Source organism: Natrix helvetica (assembly GCF_964273705.1).
Source record: "Natrix helvetica genome assembly, chromosome: 1".
Classification (NCBI taxonomy): Eukaryota; Metazoa; Chordata; class Lepidosauria; order Squamata; family Natricidae; genus Natrix; species Natrix helvetica.
The window spans coordinates 316,344,487-316,360,157 of record NC_138548.1 but is presented as its reverse complement, the minus strand read 5'-3'; the positions used below and the strand labels follow the sequence as shown (position 1 = coordinate 316,360,157).

The window sequence follows — 15,671 nt, the reverse complement described above, 5'->3', positions numbered from 1 at the left end:
TTAATGGTAATTCATCAAAAAAGACAACAAAAAAGTTTCAAATTTCTTAAGAGTTGACCAAGAAAAATATATTATCATGCAAATGTGTTTTTATGAGTTATGAGTGAGCAATTAAAAACAAACTAGTCAATTTCAAATCGAAATAGCCATTTGCCTAGATGTCTTTCTATTGCACCCTATCTCTGTACATTTGAATAGCAAAAATGGCTATATTTTTTATACAGACAGTAAAATTATGAAAGCCTGCAAGGCTAGGTAATGAGAGATCAGTGTGTAGCATTATCATGGTCAAAGATCAATTGTGGTGAAATATTTGTGAGAACTGGTCCTATCAATATAGCACATTTTGGAAAAACAGAAAACTACTTAAAATGTTCATGGAAAACATTCCTAAATTTTCCAAATACATAACACAAACAAGGTCTCAAGCTCTCTGCATCAGCATGCCTCCCCCCATTTCACAAGCATCCCACCTTAGCTGCACTCACCAGTCAGAACGTCTATCCCCTCCTCAATGTGGATGGGCAGGGCTGGCTCCTCCATAGGGTAAGTCACTGATAGAAAGTAATGAATGTTGGTAGTATTTGTTGCAGCAAATGAACACAGAAAGATGGATCCTTCTGAGCATTGCAATTAAAAATAATATTGGTGATGACAATGAGCAATCCACTTCCCCCCTATGGAGTTGCACTTTAAGAAACACTGAACTTCAGAACTAACTCTGATGAGTCTCTCACTATAAAAATGCAATCCTGAGGAGCCTAGTCTGGGAAAACCAACTTCTTCCGGGAACTAAAGGCTTCAGTATACCCGGTCCCAACTGAAGATTAACAGGGATACGGAGCTTTCTTAAAATTAATTATTACAAAACAAAATGCCCAGAGTCACTTCGATAGTGGGAATGGCAGCATATAGGTTCAATAAATAAAAATAAATTATATTTTCTCAAGTTATTGTATCAAACATAAACATTTTAACAAGGCTAAAAGTTGACAATATCCCTGTGTAATTTTCCAAACTCATTTATTCCCTGCTTAAAAATGTATGCCATAGCAGTTCAAAAGGACCCAAAGAACTAAGTCATTTATATTGAAGAGACTATGAGCAGGAAGAAATATCTATGTGAAATATTACCCTATATGGGTTGTGCGCATATACAGAACTAACAATTGGCATTTCCAATTTGATTTTCATTACCACAAGGTACCACAGCAATAATTTTGATGTGCTGTATTGTTTGCAGTCCAAAGATTATTTATATATGGGCTGCATAAATTGAATCTTTATACTGTTTTCTTGTTTGTTGATGAATTACTTCTGATTCGCCCATTATTGTTATTAACAATAACAGACCTGTATGTAGAATATCTGTCCTGCGCTGCTTTCAATAAAACGTTTACTGAGATATGCTTCTAACATATGCATCTAAACACAAATAGGTGAGGTATGTAGTGTTTTTGATGTGCATTTTAATGCATATCCATTTTAACATAAATAGGCTGATATAGACTAAACACTATAGATTTGCTTGTGATAGCTCTCTTCAATGTTTTCATTAGCTGAACTGGGTCTTTTAGCTTTTGTAGCCTTTACATATCAAAAGCATCTTGCCTTGTAGATTAAAGAATTTTTGTTATGTCTGCAGATGATATAAAAAATGTACTATTTGAAATGCAGGGTTCAAGGATACTGTATTATGACTCTTTTTAAATATAAAGACGACCTATTCCGGGGATAAACATATATTCCATAGAATCCTACAGTTCCATGAAGATGGGTTTCTTGAGAGACTAAGTGCAAAACAATTATATTATATATAACTCAAATATAGCCTGTTTTTTATTACTAGAGTTTTTTCTCTTCATCAAGGATTCTGGGAATTTTTAAACTAAGGTACTGCAACTTGCAAATGCTTGAAAACTGCTACTCTATTCTGCCTGCTAAACTGAAAATCATAAAGAAAGGAATGGGCTTAGCAATATATGCCTGCTAGACATGTACTCCCTTTCACATTAGTTTGGTTGTACATCACCCAGAATCACTTGCTTGTGAATGGACAACTATATAAATGAGACAAATAAAAATAAATAAATATCTCTAAGACTGAAGTTTCCATCTTCTATAATGACAATTTCCAAGGTGGTTTGAAGGCAGTAATCAAATGAAACTATAGAAGCCTGCTTACTCCCAGGTTTGTGATAAGAAAATGTGAATGTGTATTAAAAATATTAAGAAAAGCCAGCACAATATTTCTGCATTTCTCAAGGGCCTCATAGAAAGCAGAAAAGTAGACTACAACTTTTCTTTTTCCTTCCAGCTTTGTCACTTGGCATACTTACGTATAATACTCTTCCATCTGACAGCAGGCCCTATGAGGATTTCATTTGTCTTTTATAAAATAATTTTAAAACTCTGGCTCTGAATCATAGTAATAATTGGAAGAAGTCTGCGTCAGTACATCAAGGCAATTGCCCAGTCTGAGTCAGTACATCAAGGCATCCAATGTGAACCAAGGAACTAAGTTTCTGTTTTAACTTTGCAACTGGTTTCCTTGAATTGCTGACCTAGTCTTATTATGATATTAGTAAATACAAAGCATATGAAATGGATTTATCACTACCTCCTTTGGCTAAATGATTCTCTTTCTCAGCCTACTCTAAATTAGTCTAATTAATGAGTATGTGCTCCGGGCAGATGAGAGGAGGAAGTAAAAAGAAACTATTGTGCTCAGTAACATTGGATTTGCCCTTTCCATGCTTCTTTAATGCCAGTGTGATCTAAGGAAGCAAATCCAAGTTAAATTCAAGACAATTTGTCTATGCACACACCCTACTATCTACCGTACAAGAAAGAACAGACTGTGCACACTGCGTGATGTTAATTATCTACATTCTAAAGTTCTCACTAAGGTTACTGAGAAAATCAGCCAGTTCACTTTCCAGACCAACTAGGAATTGTGATTAACCTATCCTGAAGGAGAGATTATTATTACTTTTCTTCCACCAAGATGTACAGCGACAGTCCTAATGCTGCACTGGCTCAGTTTAATTTTGCTTTGTACCACAGGCTTTGGATACAGAACTTGGCATATACTCTCCTCTCTTCCTCATATCTCTGCTTTGCAGAGTCTATTGTTATCCAGACTGATAAAGTTGGAACTGAATTACAGGAGAGCTCATTTCTCCATTGCAGTCTGTTCAAAAACTAGTGGATTTGTACAAGAGCCTTTTTAGGTCATTCCACAAGCCAATGAAACAAAATGAACAAATAGAGACCTTCTCCCTCTGTTCCTTCATTTGTAAATGCCAACACCTTCGTTAAAAACTCAATGACAGGGAGCAATGATAGGGAACAAGCAACTTTCTAATTTTATATCATGAGGCCAGTGCTATTAAGAAAAGAATAATAATAATCCTCTTTATACCATTAAAGGAAATGGTGTAAAAAGATAGAGATGCACTATTTTAGCTTTTAACCCCTCCCTCCCTCTTTCCCTTCATTCAGTTCTATCACTAAAAGTTTAGTGGTTGCTTTGCAGACTACACATTATGCTATGCACACTACCTCTGTGTGGAAACTCCCTTGAAATGGTGTCAAATGAAGGCAGAAGCTGCCTCTGCACATTCCAGAAAATGGCAGTGGATGGAAAACCAGAGCAGTAGAGAAGGGCACAAACCAGCTTCTGTCATCCAGTTCTATAGTTTGGCTAACAGTGGACCAGGTGTACATTTAATCCATGGTATGACAGAACAGAGCCAGGGAAGAAAACCTTGTTTTTGTATTACAAACATTTATTTTGTATAATACCTAGAGAATACATTGTATGGACATTTTATCATTATGAACCATAAATGTGTAATCAATAACGTAAGAAAGATGAAAGCTCCTGCAAAAGGAGAAAGCTCTCTCTTATTACTTCTCCCATTGCATGAATCTCCAAAACCCAAACAGACTGCCAGGTTGAAGGAAGTTTGCAAATACATTTCTCTGCAAAACTGGTAGTAGCCAGCACAGTAATAATTAAACGTAAGTGTGCACTCTACAAGTTGCTTTTATTCTTAAGTCAAGTAAAACTTTAGCTCCACAAAAGCAAAGAACCGTGTTACTGAGAAGCTTTTTGAACGATTTGTTATGGAAATGTAAGTTACCATTCTTGCTAATGAATTAATTAAAGAAAATGAAAAGCAACAAAATTCTTTCTGAGCTTGCCATTATGTTAGGCACGGTGCACATACAAAATATGATATAAAACAAGAGCCTCTGTACCACAATTACTGTCATAATTTTCTTTTCCAAAGCCAATTTACCTTTATCAAAGGAATATATTTAAACTTAAAAGAGAAATCTTTCCATGACTGAAGTACATATGATACATTTCCAAATACATGGCTTTTAAATTTGAATGCAAAAAGCATTCCCAAGAAATATATGAATGTATTAGTTATAATTGTTCAAGGGAAAGGGCAAAATCCCATGGGTTCACCTACACATATATAGGCTCCCATGAAGAAAACGCTTCGCAACCTGCCAAAATGTACGACTAAGCCAAAACTGGCAAACAAGTGTGTTAACACCTTTATGGCATCCCACATTGATTTTTGTGTCCTGTCATTTATATTCCAAGCCACAAGTCAAAGACAGCTTGCTCTGTTTATCAATAGGGTCATTTGGGGAGCTTTTTCATCTGAAGATCAAGATAAATTGCCTTAAATAAATATATGTTTACCACAGCTTGGTGTTTTGTTTTCTCTAGGTGCAATGCAAAATAAGCCACTGAACCACTCTCTAGCACAACCTTGTGGTGAGAACATTACCTGTTTACACAATATGAGGTCCTCCCTTCAGCTTGCCAGATGCTAGCTATGTCGTGATGCTCGTTAACTGTGAATCAACAGGCTGAATATAGTTTACTGGGTGTTATCTACTTAAGGAGGCTGCTAAATATTGATATATACATTACATAACATCATAAATTATAGAAGGAGCTATGGAGTATTACTTGAAGGCTTATCCATTTAAGGAACCTTGCAAATAGAGTAGAACCTAAAAAATCAAAGCATATCTTAGCTGAAATTCTATGCTGACTTGTTCTATTACCATTGAATAATGTCTTGTGGTTCAATCTTGAGAAAGTTTATTCAGAATTAAGTTCTACTGAAGTAAGTATATTTAGGATTTCAGCACAACCTTATCATGTTGGTTCAGAAATAAGGTCCTTTAACATTTACTGGGTCCTCCAAACATATAAATGGGGCACACTGGATTGCAACTTTAGGCAATAAACACACATGCACACACACACACACACTGATTAATATGAGGTATGGTAAGCTGGTTATCTACAGACTCAAAAATTGGGGAATGTTGTGGAAATTATGTGTAAGATATGAGTGATCTGCACCCACTTTCTCGTTATGGCTCAGTTTAGGTACATAGGCATGAAAATGGCTAGACGTTGACCGGGCAAAATGTTCTAATCCATATCTGAGATCTGAAAATATTGTTTCGGCTCCATATCTTGGATGTGTATGTTGGGGATATGGATTTTATTATCTTTCTATGAGCAGATGATAAACATCTGGATTCTGAATATTTAAGCCTATATTGCTAATATTACAATGTTTTTATTAACAAGCATAAAAAACACTTACATGAAGAGGAGTATCTCCAGAAAGGATTTTCTCTTCCTGTTTCAGAAAAAGAAAAAAAAAGAAAAATAAAACAAAACAGAACAAAACAGAATAGAAAAGGACAAAGCAAAGCAAAGCAAAGCAAAGCAAAGGAAAACAAAGAAAAATAATGATGCAAATGAGGGAAAAACAAATCAAGATCCTTTGGGCAAAAGTAAGAAGTGATTTAAGGAACAGCTAAAGACTGTAAAAAAAAAACCTATCATGTTAGGTAGTACAGAATTGGAAATAACGTTCACTCACAGTTTTCACCTTGAAATCAATCTAATTTTGAAGCAGCTTTCCAATAATTTGATGCTGGCATATTACATTAAAGTAGGAGATTAGAGAAAATTATGGTTTTCCCCTTGCTTTCTGTGACCTTTGTTTTTACAAGCTTTTTTCTAGAACGGAAAGATCTAGAATACAGGAAGGCGTCTTATTCCAGATTAATTCATCCATTTCATCTAGGAGTATCTATTTTTGACTGACAGTGGGCTGATAGAGCCTGTTTAGCATTAAGAGGTTTTTTCATAGCACCAACTGCCTGGTTGCAGGCACACGTTTTGGCTTTTATCCCCTGGCTTAAGTACAGGTAGTCCTCAACTTACAACAGTTCATTTAGTGACCTTTCAAAGATACAATGGCACTGAAAAAAGAGACTTATGACCATTTTCCACACTTAGGACCATTGCAGCATCCCCATGTCATGTGACTTACATTTGGATGATGGTTGCAGTGTCCCGGAAACATGTGGTCTCCTTTTGTGACCTTCTGACAAGCAAAGCCAATAGGGAAACTAGATTCACTAAACAACCGTGTTACTAATTTAAGAACTGCAGTGATTCACTTAACCACTGTGGCAAGAAAGGTCATAAAATTGGGGGAAATTCACTTAACATCTGCCTCACTTAGCAACATAAATTTTTGGGTCAATTGTGTTCGTAAGTTGAAGACTACCTGTATTACTTAAAAATTACATGCTGACATATTTACAGCTTCTTTCTAGTTTACCGGGATCTGTGAGGGAAGCAGTAAAGGTTTCAATCTCTTGTCAAGGGTCCATTTGAATAAATTATACTCCTGCTTGGTCTGTGGAACGAAAACCTCTTCAATTCCACCCCTCCTACATTACCAATTCTAGAGGATTAAGACAGAAAAATTAAAAGGCTACCTGAAAGGCAGAGATTGGCATAAGAGATTGCTTTTCAGAGTTACAAGATATTTCTCAAGAATTCTGTAGGCTAATAAAATACTTTTTACTTTGCTCTCTTACATTCCATAATTCTGTGACCTACCTATGAGTCTACCTTCTCCAGTATGGCTTCCAAAGCCCATGATTGCTGAGAACAACACATTTGTTATCCTTCATCTCCATTTCCTACAAACTATGCCTTCAAAAGGAGTCACGATTGTGATCTTCAGAATTTTTCAGTCAATACGGTACCTTAAATTTTATCTAAAGCTGATGTTCTGACTATATTTTAAATGAGCATAGCACAGTACTGCTTTCCGATGTTTCTGTTTCTCCAAATGCCATTTAATATTTAGCACATAGGATATTATACGAAAGGAAAATAAATTAAGAAATAAAATAATTGAATAATTTAATAATAAATTAAAAATAATTTAAACCAAGATTAGTTGAAACTGTAGTTGTCTTCTCATAAAACTGTCAATTCAAGTTCCAATTAATGGATAACCAAAAATATAAAATTCCTACCTTGTATACTTACACGTTACTTAAGAGAATCATGTATCTTGTCATCATTACAAGAGTTTCATATATTATTTAACACCATGCTTATTGCTTACTCCTAGCACAAATATGTATGTTAAATAATAAAATTCAGCAGCAGTCCATAATTGCAAGAATAAAATTGATCAAAACTTAAACTATCAAGAGGTGCTACATGAACAACATTGTTACTACCACTTTATGTAGTTCCCTTTGCATTATAATCTAGCCTAGAAGTATGTTTCTAACTATTCATGCCCTTTTAACAAACAACTCCTCAATAAATCTGGCAGCTATGAAGCTAGTTACATATCAACACTGGATAGATATAAAGTTTATTTATGACCTGAAATGTGAGTTGAAATCATAACTTATTTGTACATACTGAAACAAACACAAAGTTAAAATGTTAGATATTTAGGTAGTTACTTACCAAGCACATCTAAATTATATTAAAGTAACCAAAATATCTTTACAATCCCCAAGGCATGTCACAACTTTTGAGCAACCCCTAATGTTTGGAAATTGAAAGTTGAAAAATTTGACACACCCTATATAGGTCTCTGAGCTAATTCATAATATTAAGCCTAGGCATATGACTGAGAGAACAAATAAATGAAGTAATCATAGTAAATGCATTGCCGATATTGTAACAGAGCTTTTTACAAGATAATCCTGGATGTTTTGTAATTGTTCACTGAGGATATCAACACACATACCCAAGCTAAAGAAAAGTGTAAGCTTCTTATATGAATAATCCTAGTCATGATCTAAAGATCCTTCCCATGCTACCTTTATTATAGGAATAGACTGGTTCATTTCTACAATGCTCATAGTTCAAGAACTGTGAACAACTTGGCATACTGAACAAAAGTAATTAGCTCTAAATTTGCGCAGCAGTCAATAGACCCAACTCTTTTACTTGTATTTTCTAAAAGCTAAGCAGCACTTGGGAGATTTGTGAATGAAGCCTTTATATCTCTGATCACCTCGAAGGAATGAAGACGCTGTGCTTCCCTGTTTTTGGCTGAGTAACTGGCATAAATGTTATGCCAATATTATGAAGAATGACGACTATAATTGAACTATCTGAGTAAATGAGCCAGCCCTGTATTTTCTGTTTCAGTTGTTTTTCTACTTCACTCCCCTTTCTTCATCCCTTTGAGTTTGGTTCCTTGCCTTTGACCTATGGTTTGCTCCAAAGTTCATGCTACTGCCTTCCTCTTATCTTCTTTCCTTCTTCTTCTCTTCCTCTAACACAGTATGAGATAAGAGAGTAAAAAGTAGTACATAGTCACATCAGCAGGCATTGTCTCAGGTTTCTTTGTACCATTCCTTAAGAGTACAGAGAATTCTGATCCAAGGGTTGGGATTGGTTTAATCATTGCTGATGTCACAAACACACTGATCCCCCGCCCCGCAAGCAATCTGGTTCTAAATAGTAACCATGGTGCACTGGAGTGTAACTCTTCTTGGCAAGGCTTAAGATTCCCAAACCAAACTATTATCTTGTCCTCATTTGATTGATTGATTGATTGATTGATTGATTGATTGAATTTATTTGCTGCCCATTTCACATTGAAGCAATTCTGGGCAGCTTACATCATTTTTAAAAAAATAATCAACAATAAATATTCCTAGCTCAATAAAATGACAATACCATCAAAGTAAAATAATGGACACAGGATGGGGAAGGGGTGAGCTGGATCTGGGAGTAGGGGATGGGTTATGAGATTAGCTTTTAATTAATCAACCACCTCCACAGTGGTGAAATTAAAGAATTTTTACTACCGGTTCTATGAGCGTGGCTTTGTGGGCGTGTTGTGGCTTTGTGGGCATGGCAGGGGAAGGATACTGCAAAATCTCCATTCCCACCCAACTCCACGGGAAGGATACTGCAAAATCTCCATTCCCACCCCACTCTGGGGCCTGCCAGAGGTGGCATTTACCGGTTCTCCGAACTACTCAAAATTTTTGCTACCAGTTCTCCATAACCTGGCAGAACCTGCTAGATTTCACCTCTGCACCTCCAGTGTGATGCTCTTCCAGTGGGACCACAAGCCATCTGGTAGAACCAGGTCTTAAGGCTTTTGCTGAAGGTCAGAAGGATGGGAGCACATCTCACCTCAGGGAATAATATTCCAAAGGGCAGGAGCCATTGGCACAGATTCTTCTTTTCCTGGACCCCACCAGCAGAAATTCTTTGACTGATAGAATCCGCAGTATGCCCCTTCTGCGGATGGGGCAGGCGAGTCCCATTGGGGTGAGATGGTTTCTCAAGTAACCTGGATCCATGCCAGGAAGGACTTTAAAATCACAAGTCTGATGGTAAGCAATTCAGGAAAAGAATAGAGTGCTTTTCTAAATTCAGGAAAATATATTTCTCAGGCACATGATCCCCAAATCCAGGGCCAGATTTTGCTGCTTCTTTCCAACCTAAACTAACACAGTAGGCCGAGTCAAGCACATATTTAAGGCAGGCACCCAAGTAATCACAATAGTGGAAATGACAATGTGCATGACATCATAAAACAAATCTTGCCCTTTTGTTGTGATAGCAATCTGCATTGAACACACAGATGTAAGTCAAGTGGTTTATGTTTAGAAGTCATCATACACATTTCATCACTTGTTCTCCCACCCCATAGTGGATGTCCATGCATTCTTATTGGGGTTTATTGTATTGATAGATTATGTGCTATAAGTTGATGTCAACTCTAAGTAGATAAATTATCTCCATGACAATTATCCCCAACCTGGGACAGTTACAGTAGTTATGGGCATACCATTGGAAGACCTGAAGGATCAGGTTAGGGAGAGACTGTCATAAAATCTATCTATGCAGTTGCTAAAAGTTGGCACCAACTTGATAGCACATAATACTGGGTTGCTTTAAGTGTTTTTTAAGTAGAAAAACAAGATAAAAATATTACCTATTTATGATGCATGCAGCACAGAAGTAGCTTTACACAGTCTCGTTCTTATTATTCCTTGAAGTAGCAATTAGTCACTTTGAATCTACCATGTTTCCCTGAAAATAAGACAGGGTCTTATTTTCTTTTGCCCCACGAAATATGGCCTTGGGCTTATTATAGGGGGAGGGCTTATTGTTTTGGGGTTGTCAGGCAGCTGCTCCCTTGCGAACAGGCTCCCAAAGAGCCGGGCACAGCCTCAGGGATAAAGCAGCCATGAGGTGACCATGCTCACAAGCAGCCGCCCGGCAAACCCCCTCTCCAGCCAGGCAAAGCGCCATTTACTGACCTAGGGGGGAATCTCTAAAGTGCCAAGGCACGTGGCACTCTGCCCACTCCCCAGCTCCCGTGGCTTGGCACATTCGGGATACCCCCTAGGTCAGTGCATGGAGCTCTGCCCAGCTGGAGAGGGGGACTGCGCGAGCACCTGTTCTGCCCCCGCTGCGCTCCGAGCATAACTTCTTCTCCGGCTTCCACTCCAAAACTCGGCTGCAGAGTCTTCCAGAAGCGGCCGCTCTAGGAGTGCGCTCTGTGATTGTGGGGCGGCTGTCAGACAGAGAGTCTTCCAGCAGCTGGCCCACAACCATAGAGCATACTCCTAGAGTGGCCGCTTCTGGAAGACTCGGCAGCCAAGTTTTGGAGTTTGGAAGCCGGAGAAGAAGTTATGCTCGGAGCGCGGCGGGGGCGGAACAGGTGCTCGTGCAGCCCCCCTCTCCAGCCGGGCAGAGCTCCATGCACTGACCTAAGGGGTATCCCAAATGTGCCAAGCCACGGGAGCTGGGGAGAGGGCAGAGCGCCACGTGTCTTGGCGCCTTAGGGATACCCCCTAGGTCAATGAATGGCGCTCTGCCCAGCTAGAGAGGGGATTTGCTGGGTGGCTGCTCGTGACGTTGTCACCTCATGGCTGCTTTGCCCCTGAGGCTGTGCCCAGCTCTTCCGGAGCCAGTTCACAAGGGAGCAGCCGCCTGGCAACTCCCCCCTCCGGCCAGGCAGAATGCCATTCCCCAACCTAGCGGTATCCCAAAGGTGCCAAACAACATGAGCGCCTTACCCCCGGCTCCCGCGGCTTGGTGAGCGGTGCTCTGCCTGGCCACAGGGGGTGGGGTTGTCCAGGGGGCTTATTTTCAGGGGTGGGCTTATATTTTTGCCCAAGCAAAAAAAGAGATTTGCTGTTCTAACCAGGAATAGGCAGGTTGCAGGAGCCTCCACCCCACTCCACCCCCTGCCCCGCCTGCCAACCCCCAAATCACACCCTAGCGCATCTTACCTTTCCAGCTCCATCACATTCCTCACCGTTGTATCCAGGGAAACACTTTGTAAAAAAAACCTTCTCACAAGCTCGATAAGTTTGAAACTCGCAAGGAGGTTTTTTTACAAAATGTTTCCCTGGACACAACGGTGAGGAACGCGATGGAGCTGGAAAAGTAAGACATACTGGGGCACAATTTGGGGGGTTGGAAGGTGGGCAGGGGACAGGGTGGGGCAGAGGCTCCTGCAACCTGCCCATTCCTGGTTGGAACAGCAAATCTCCACTATCTGCTGGAGGATTAGGTGATAGGAACCAAGCACTTTCCTGCACCTCAAAAGTGGCTTCGCCCTGGTGCTGGTGCGGGGACTAGTGATGGCTGTGGCCAGCAGCAGCGTGAGGGTGTTGGTGGTGCCTGACCTGCTGCAGGTCAGGCGGACGGAGGTGCTGAGATTGGCTGTGGGTGGCCGGCATCTGCTTCATCAGCGTCACGTTCTGGCGCTGCTGCAGAGCTGTCTGTAGATCTGAGCCCAGCGGTGGCGGAAAATGTTTGGGCACTAGCAGCGTGAAGTACCCTGGCAGCCAGAATAGGGGAGGGCGACAGGTGGCTCTCCAAGTCAGTGCTCCATGCATGCCTGCGCTGCCACCGCTCCACAAATCAAAACGGGGTGCCGGCGGGCAGGAATTCTGCCTGACCAGGAGAGCCAGGGGGGAGGGCGGCTGGCCTCCTGAATAGCTAAGGAAGCACCCCCCCCATGCCTGGTCCAACTCCAGAGGGTCGCGGGGGGGGGGGCATGGAAACCACCATAGCCTTGCCCGGACAAGGTCAGATTCATGTCAGATTCATTTTAATAGTTTTGGGGGGATTATTTTTTTGGGGGGGATTATTTTAGCCCATGTCCTGCAAAGCCCGATTGGGCTTAGTATCAGGACATGTCCTATTTTTGAGGAAACACAGTAGGTTTTTATTTCCCCTCTGCCTGGTCTCTCCTTTCTTCTGTCTTTCTCATTGCTGGTTTTTTGTTTGAGATACAGTAAAAATAAGTGAAATCTGAGTTTATTTGGGGTAAGTAACAAAATACCTGAATGCTTACGTTTTAAAAAAATAAAAACAAAGCATGCAATCCGAGGTATGTGCTACTAATTTTGCAATATCTGGCTCAATTAAGTCACCATAAAGTTATAAATATCAAATCAGCAAGATAGCCAGAGTTTATTTTATGAGATTAAAAACTAAATCAGAGTGTAGAGTACCAAACACAGAACTTTAAATCATTTCCACAAAATAAACTTCCGTTTATTTATATTTTCCAGTTTAAAAAAGCATTTTTGAGACAACTATGACCTAGATAACTGAGAATCTCCACAAACAATAAACTTCTGTGTTCATATTAATTTATTGGCTGTGCTAAAGGATATGTGATTAAAAAGCAACTTTCTACTGAAGTGCCATACTTATATATGTTATACATAAGCTTCAACCATGATCTACAACTCTTTTTCTCCAAAAACATAATAAATTACAGTAATCCTGGTTGATGCAACAGACAAATGAAAGCTTCCCCAGATTGTTTCTTCCAGTTGTGTTGTGATAAGAATTTTGCCTAAGATTTCTAGAAGCCTTCCTAAAACATTTGGAGGGCATCAAATTGAGGTAGATTGGTTAAAAATAAATTTTACAGATGTATTTGTATTAGTGCTATCTCAGTGAGAACAAAATTAATTTTAAATTTTCTTTTGGAAATTACAAGCAGAATTTTCAGACAGAGGAATTAGGAAGGCTTAATGTTTGTGACATAACAATGAAGTTAGTGGATAAATATATACAAGTGTTTACAAACTTTCAAGCAGTTTATGGAGTTCTAATACTGTGGAGATATGGATTTTCAACAGCAAGTACACCATTCTTTCTTAATTGGACTGGCTACCTGTTTTCAAAAGGTAGTATGCTAGACACAGACGACAGCCTTTGAATAGGGAATATTTTGATAACTACTCAGACAAAGGTAGTGATGTGTTACAGAAGAAGAAAATAATTCTAAATTCAAATTCGCAAGCCAATCAACCGATGAGATTTTCAGAGTAGAATGATCTAATAACCGTGTGTGTGTGTGTGTGTGTGTGTGTGTGTGTGTGTGAATGTGTATAGTCACGTTTAAAATTGACACAGGACTGTTCTAAAAAAAAGCCTTTCTAGCTTAGTGTACTTTAGTTGCACTTAACTCCAACTTCAACTGTATCCAACAAACACGTAGAGTGAAATAGTAGAAGATAATTGTAGCATATTCATAGAGATATTGCCTACTTCCAGCGCCTAAGAATGATTCTGCCAATAGCCGAGCAGCAGCCAGCCACACAATATAGAAAATGCTAGTCTGACATGGCTTTAGTTACATTTAATAGCTATTCCAACAAGCTCCTATTCAAAAGTGCTACAAATTGTCATAGCCCAGGCAACCTGTGGCATATGTATTAAGCTTTACAATATTGCTGGGCATGAAACAAAGTGTATCTTAGTATTTTACCTAGCATTATGACACTTTTAACTGCCTTATAAAGAGGAAGAAAATTCTCACATAATAAAAGTATTTGCATACTTTGCTCTCACAACTACCTAAAGGGCAAACTTCAACACCTTATATAATGAAGAAGAATGGCATGACGGGAAAGGGATAAACATCTAATTCTGCTACACTCCTTCACTGATCCCACTGATAATCCTTTAAAGTTCATTTTAATAAAAATGAAACTCCATTAAAAGTGAAAATATCAAATCATGCATCTTCTCTGCATTGTGAACTTTGCCCTGAATATACAGCTGGTTATCTTCAGAAGTCTATTATTAAAACCATATTATTTAGCCACTCCTACTTCAAGCTAATTTTTCTCCCACATTAAAAAAATGGAGAGGTGGGCTAAAAAAATGAATATATTCCATTCTAACATGGGTGGGGGGACAAAATTATGTTACCCTTAACGATATTAGATTTTTTTCCAGCATGAATACCAAACAACATCCCTAATTATTAAATTCATGATCAACTCATAAACTAGCATTTCTGATCATTTGTTCACTTCCTAAATTTCCATTCCAGGAGTGCATAAATATGTTTGTTATACCAATTCCTAAAACACATGCATTTCCATCCATAAAACAAAGTGCTTTCTCAAGCTAATCTGCTTTAAATGCCATACTAGAACACGGCTTGATGTATTTTGGGACCATCACATAAAATATTTTTTTCTTTCTTCTCTCTGTGTGTTACTGTAGTAAAATATAACAGTATCTTTGCCTTATTCCTACTGCTGCCCCCTACAGGATAGGATGTCAAATATTAGAGCTGATTTTGAAGGCTAATAAATAATATCACTTTGGAGTGATAAATTGCAACAGAAGAAGGTGGTAAAGGAAAATGAAAAAGGGAGACCTTGGGGACCAGAATAGATTATGACGAAAAGTCATGGAAAACTTGAAGAGGCAGCCAAGGTTTTTTTTTTTAAAGCTATACTTAAAGCAGATAAAAGAATAATCAAATACGGAAAGCAGACAAAATGTGTTTACTGCTGCTAAGATTAACGAATTTCTCTCAACCGCTTTCCCTTTTAGCACTTAACTTAAGCAAGTGGCAGCGTTATCATAGTATATGATCTTCTCATCTCAAATATAATGTAAACATATTTTTTGTGTTGTAATTTATAAAACTTCCAAGCAATGTCTACAGATGAACATTTTCAACAGACTCTTTTGAGTTCTTCTACTGGGGTAATTTTACCCAACCAAACACAAATACAAAGCTATATATACCCGATCATTTCCCAAGGACACAAAGATTTGACCTAGAATAATGTGTAGGGGTCCCCCCCCTAAAATTAAACATTGTGTTTGTGTGTGTGTGTGTTTGTGTGTGTGTGTAAACCTGCTTATTGTGAAACACCATTTTAAAAGATTACAGAATGTTAGCAAGCTGCAACTCCAGATCACAAAAGCCATTATCAACAAAACTGTATTTTTTTCAACGACACACCTATCTCACCTTTCTTTTTTT

At 38.8% G+C, this 15,671-nt stretch overlaps 1 protein-coding gene across 3 annotated transcripts in view; it reads right to left on the bottom strand.

The window, feature by feature from the left end:
- Positions 1 to 15,671, bottom strand: part of SLC6A6 (solute carrier family 6 member 6) — a 60,717-nt gene that overhangs the window by 43,354 nt on the left and 1,692 nt on the right. The window contains exons 2-3 of one of the 3 annotated variants that reach the window (XM_081934479.1): positions 5,652 to 5,687; positions 489 to 554 (exon numbers count right to left, since the gene is read on the bottom strand). The exons of 1 other annotated variant lie outside the window; for it this stretch is intronic. In XM_081934479.1, the coding sequence (XP_081790605.1) occupies positions 489 to 543 (55 nt within the window). In that variant the 5' untranslated portion in view covers positions 544 to 554; positions 5,652 to 5,687. The remainder of the gene's footprint in view (positions 1 to 488; positions 555 to 5,651; positions 5,688 to 15,671) is intronic. One more of the 3 variants, XM_081934481.1, reaches the window with a different exon arrangement.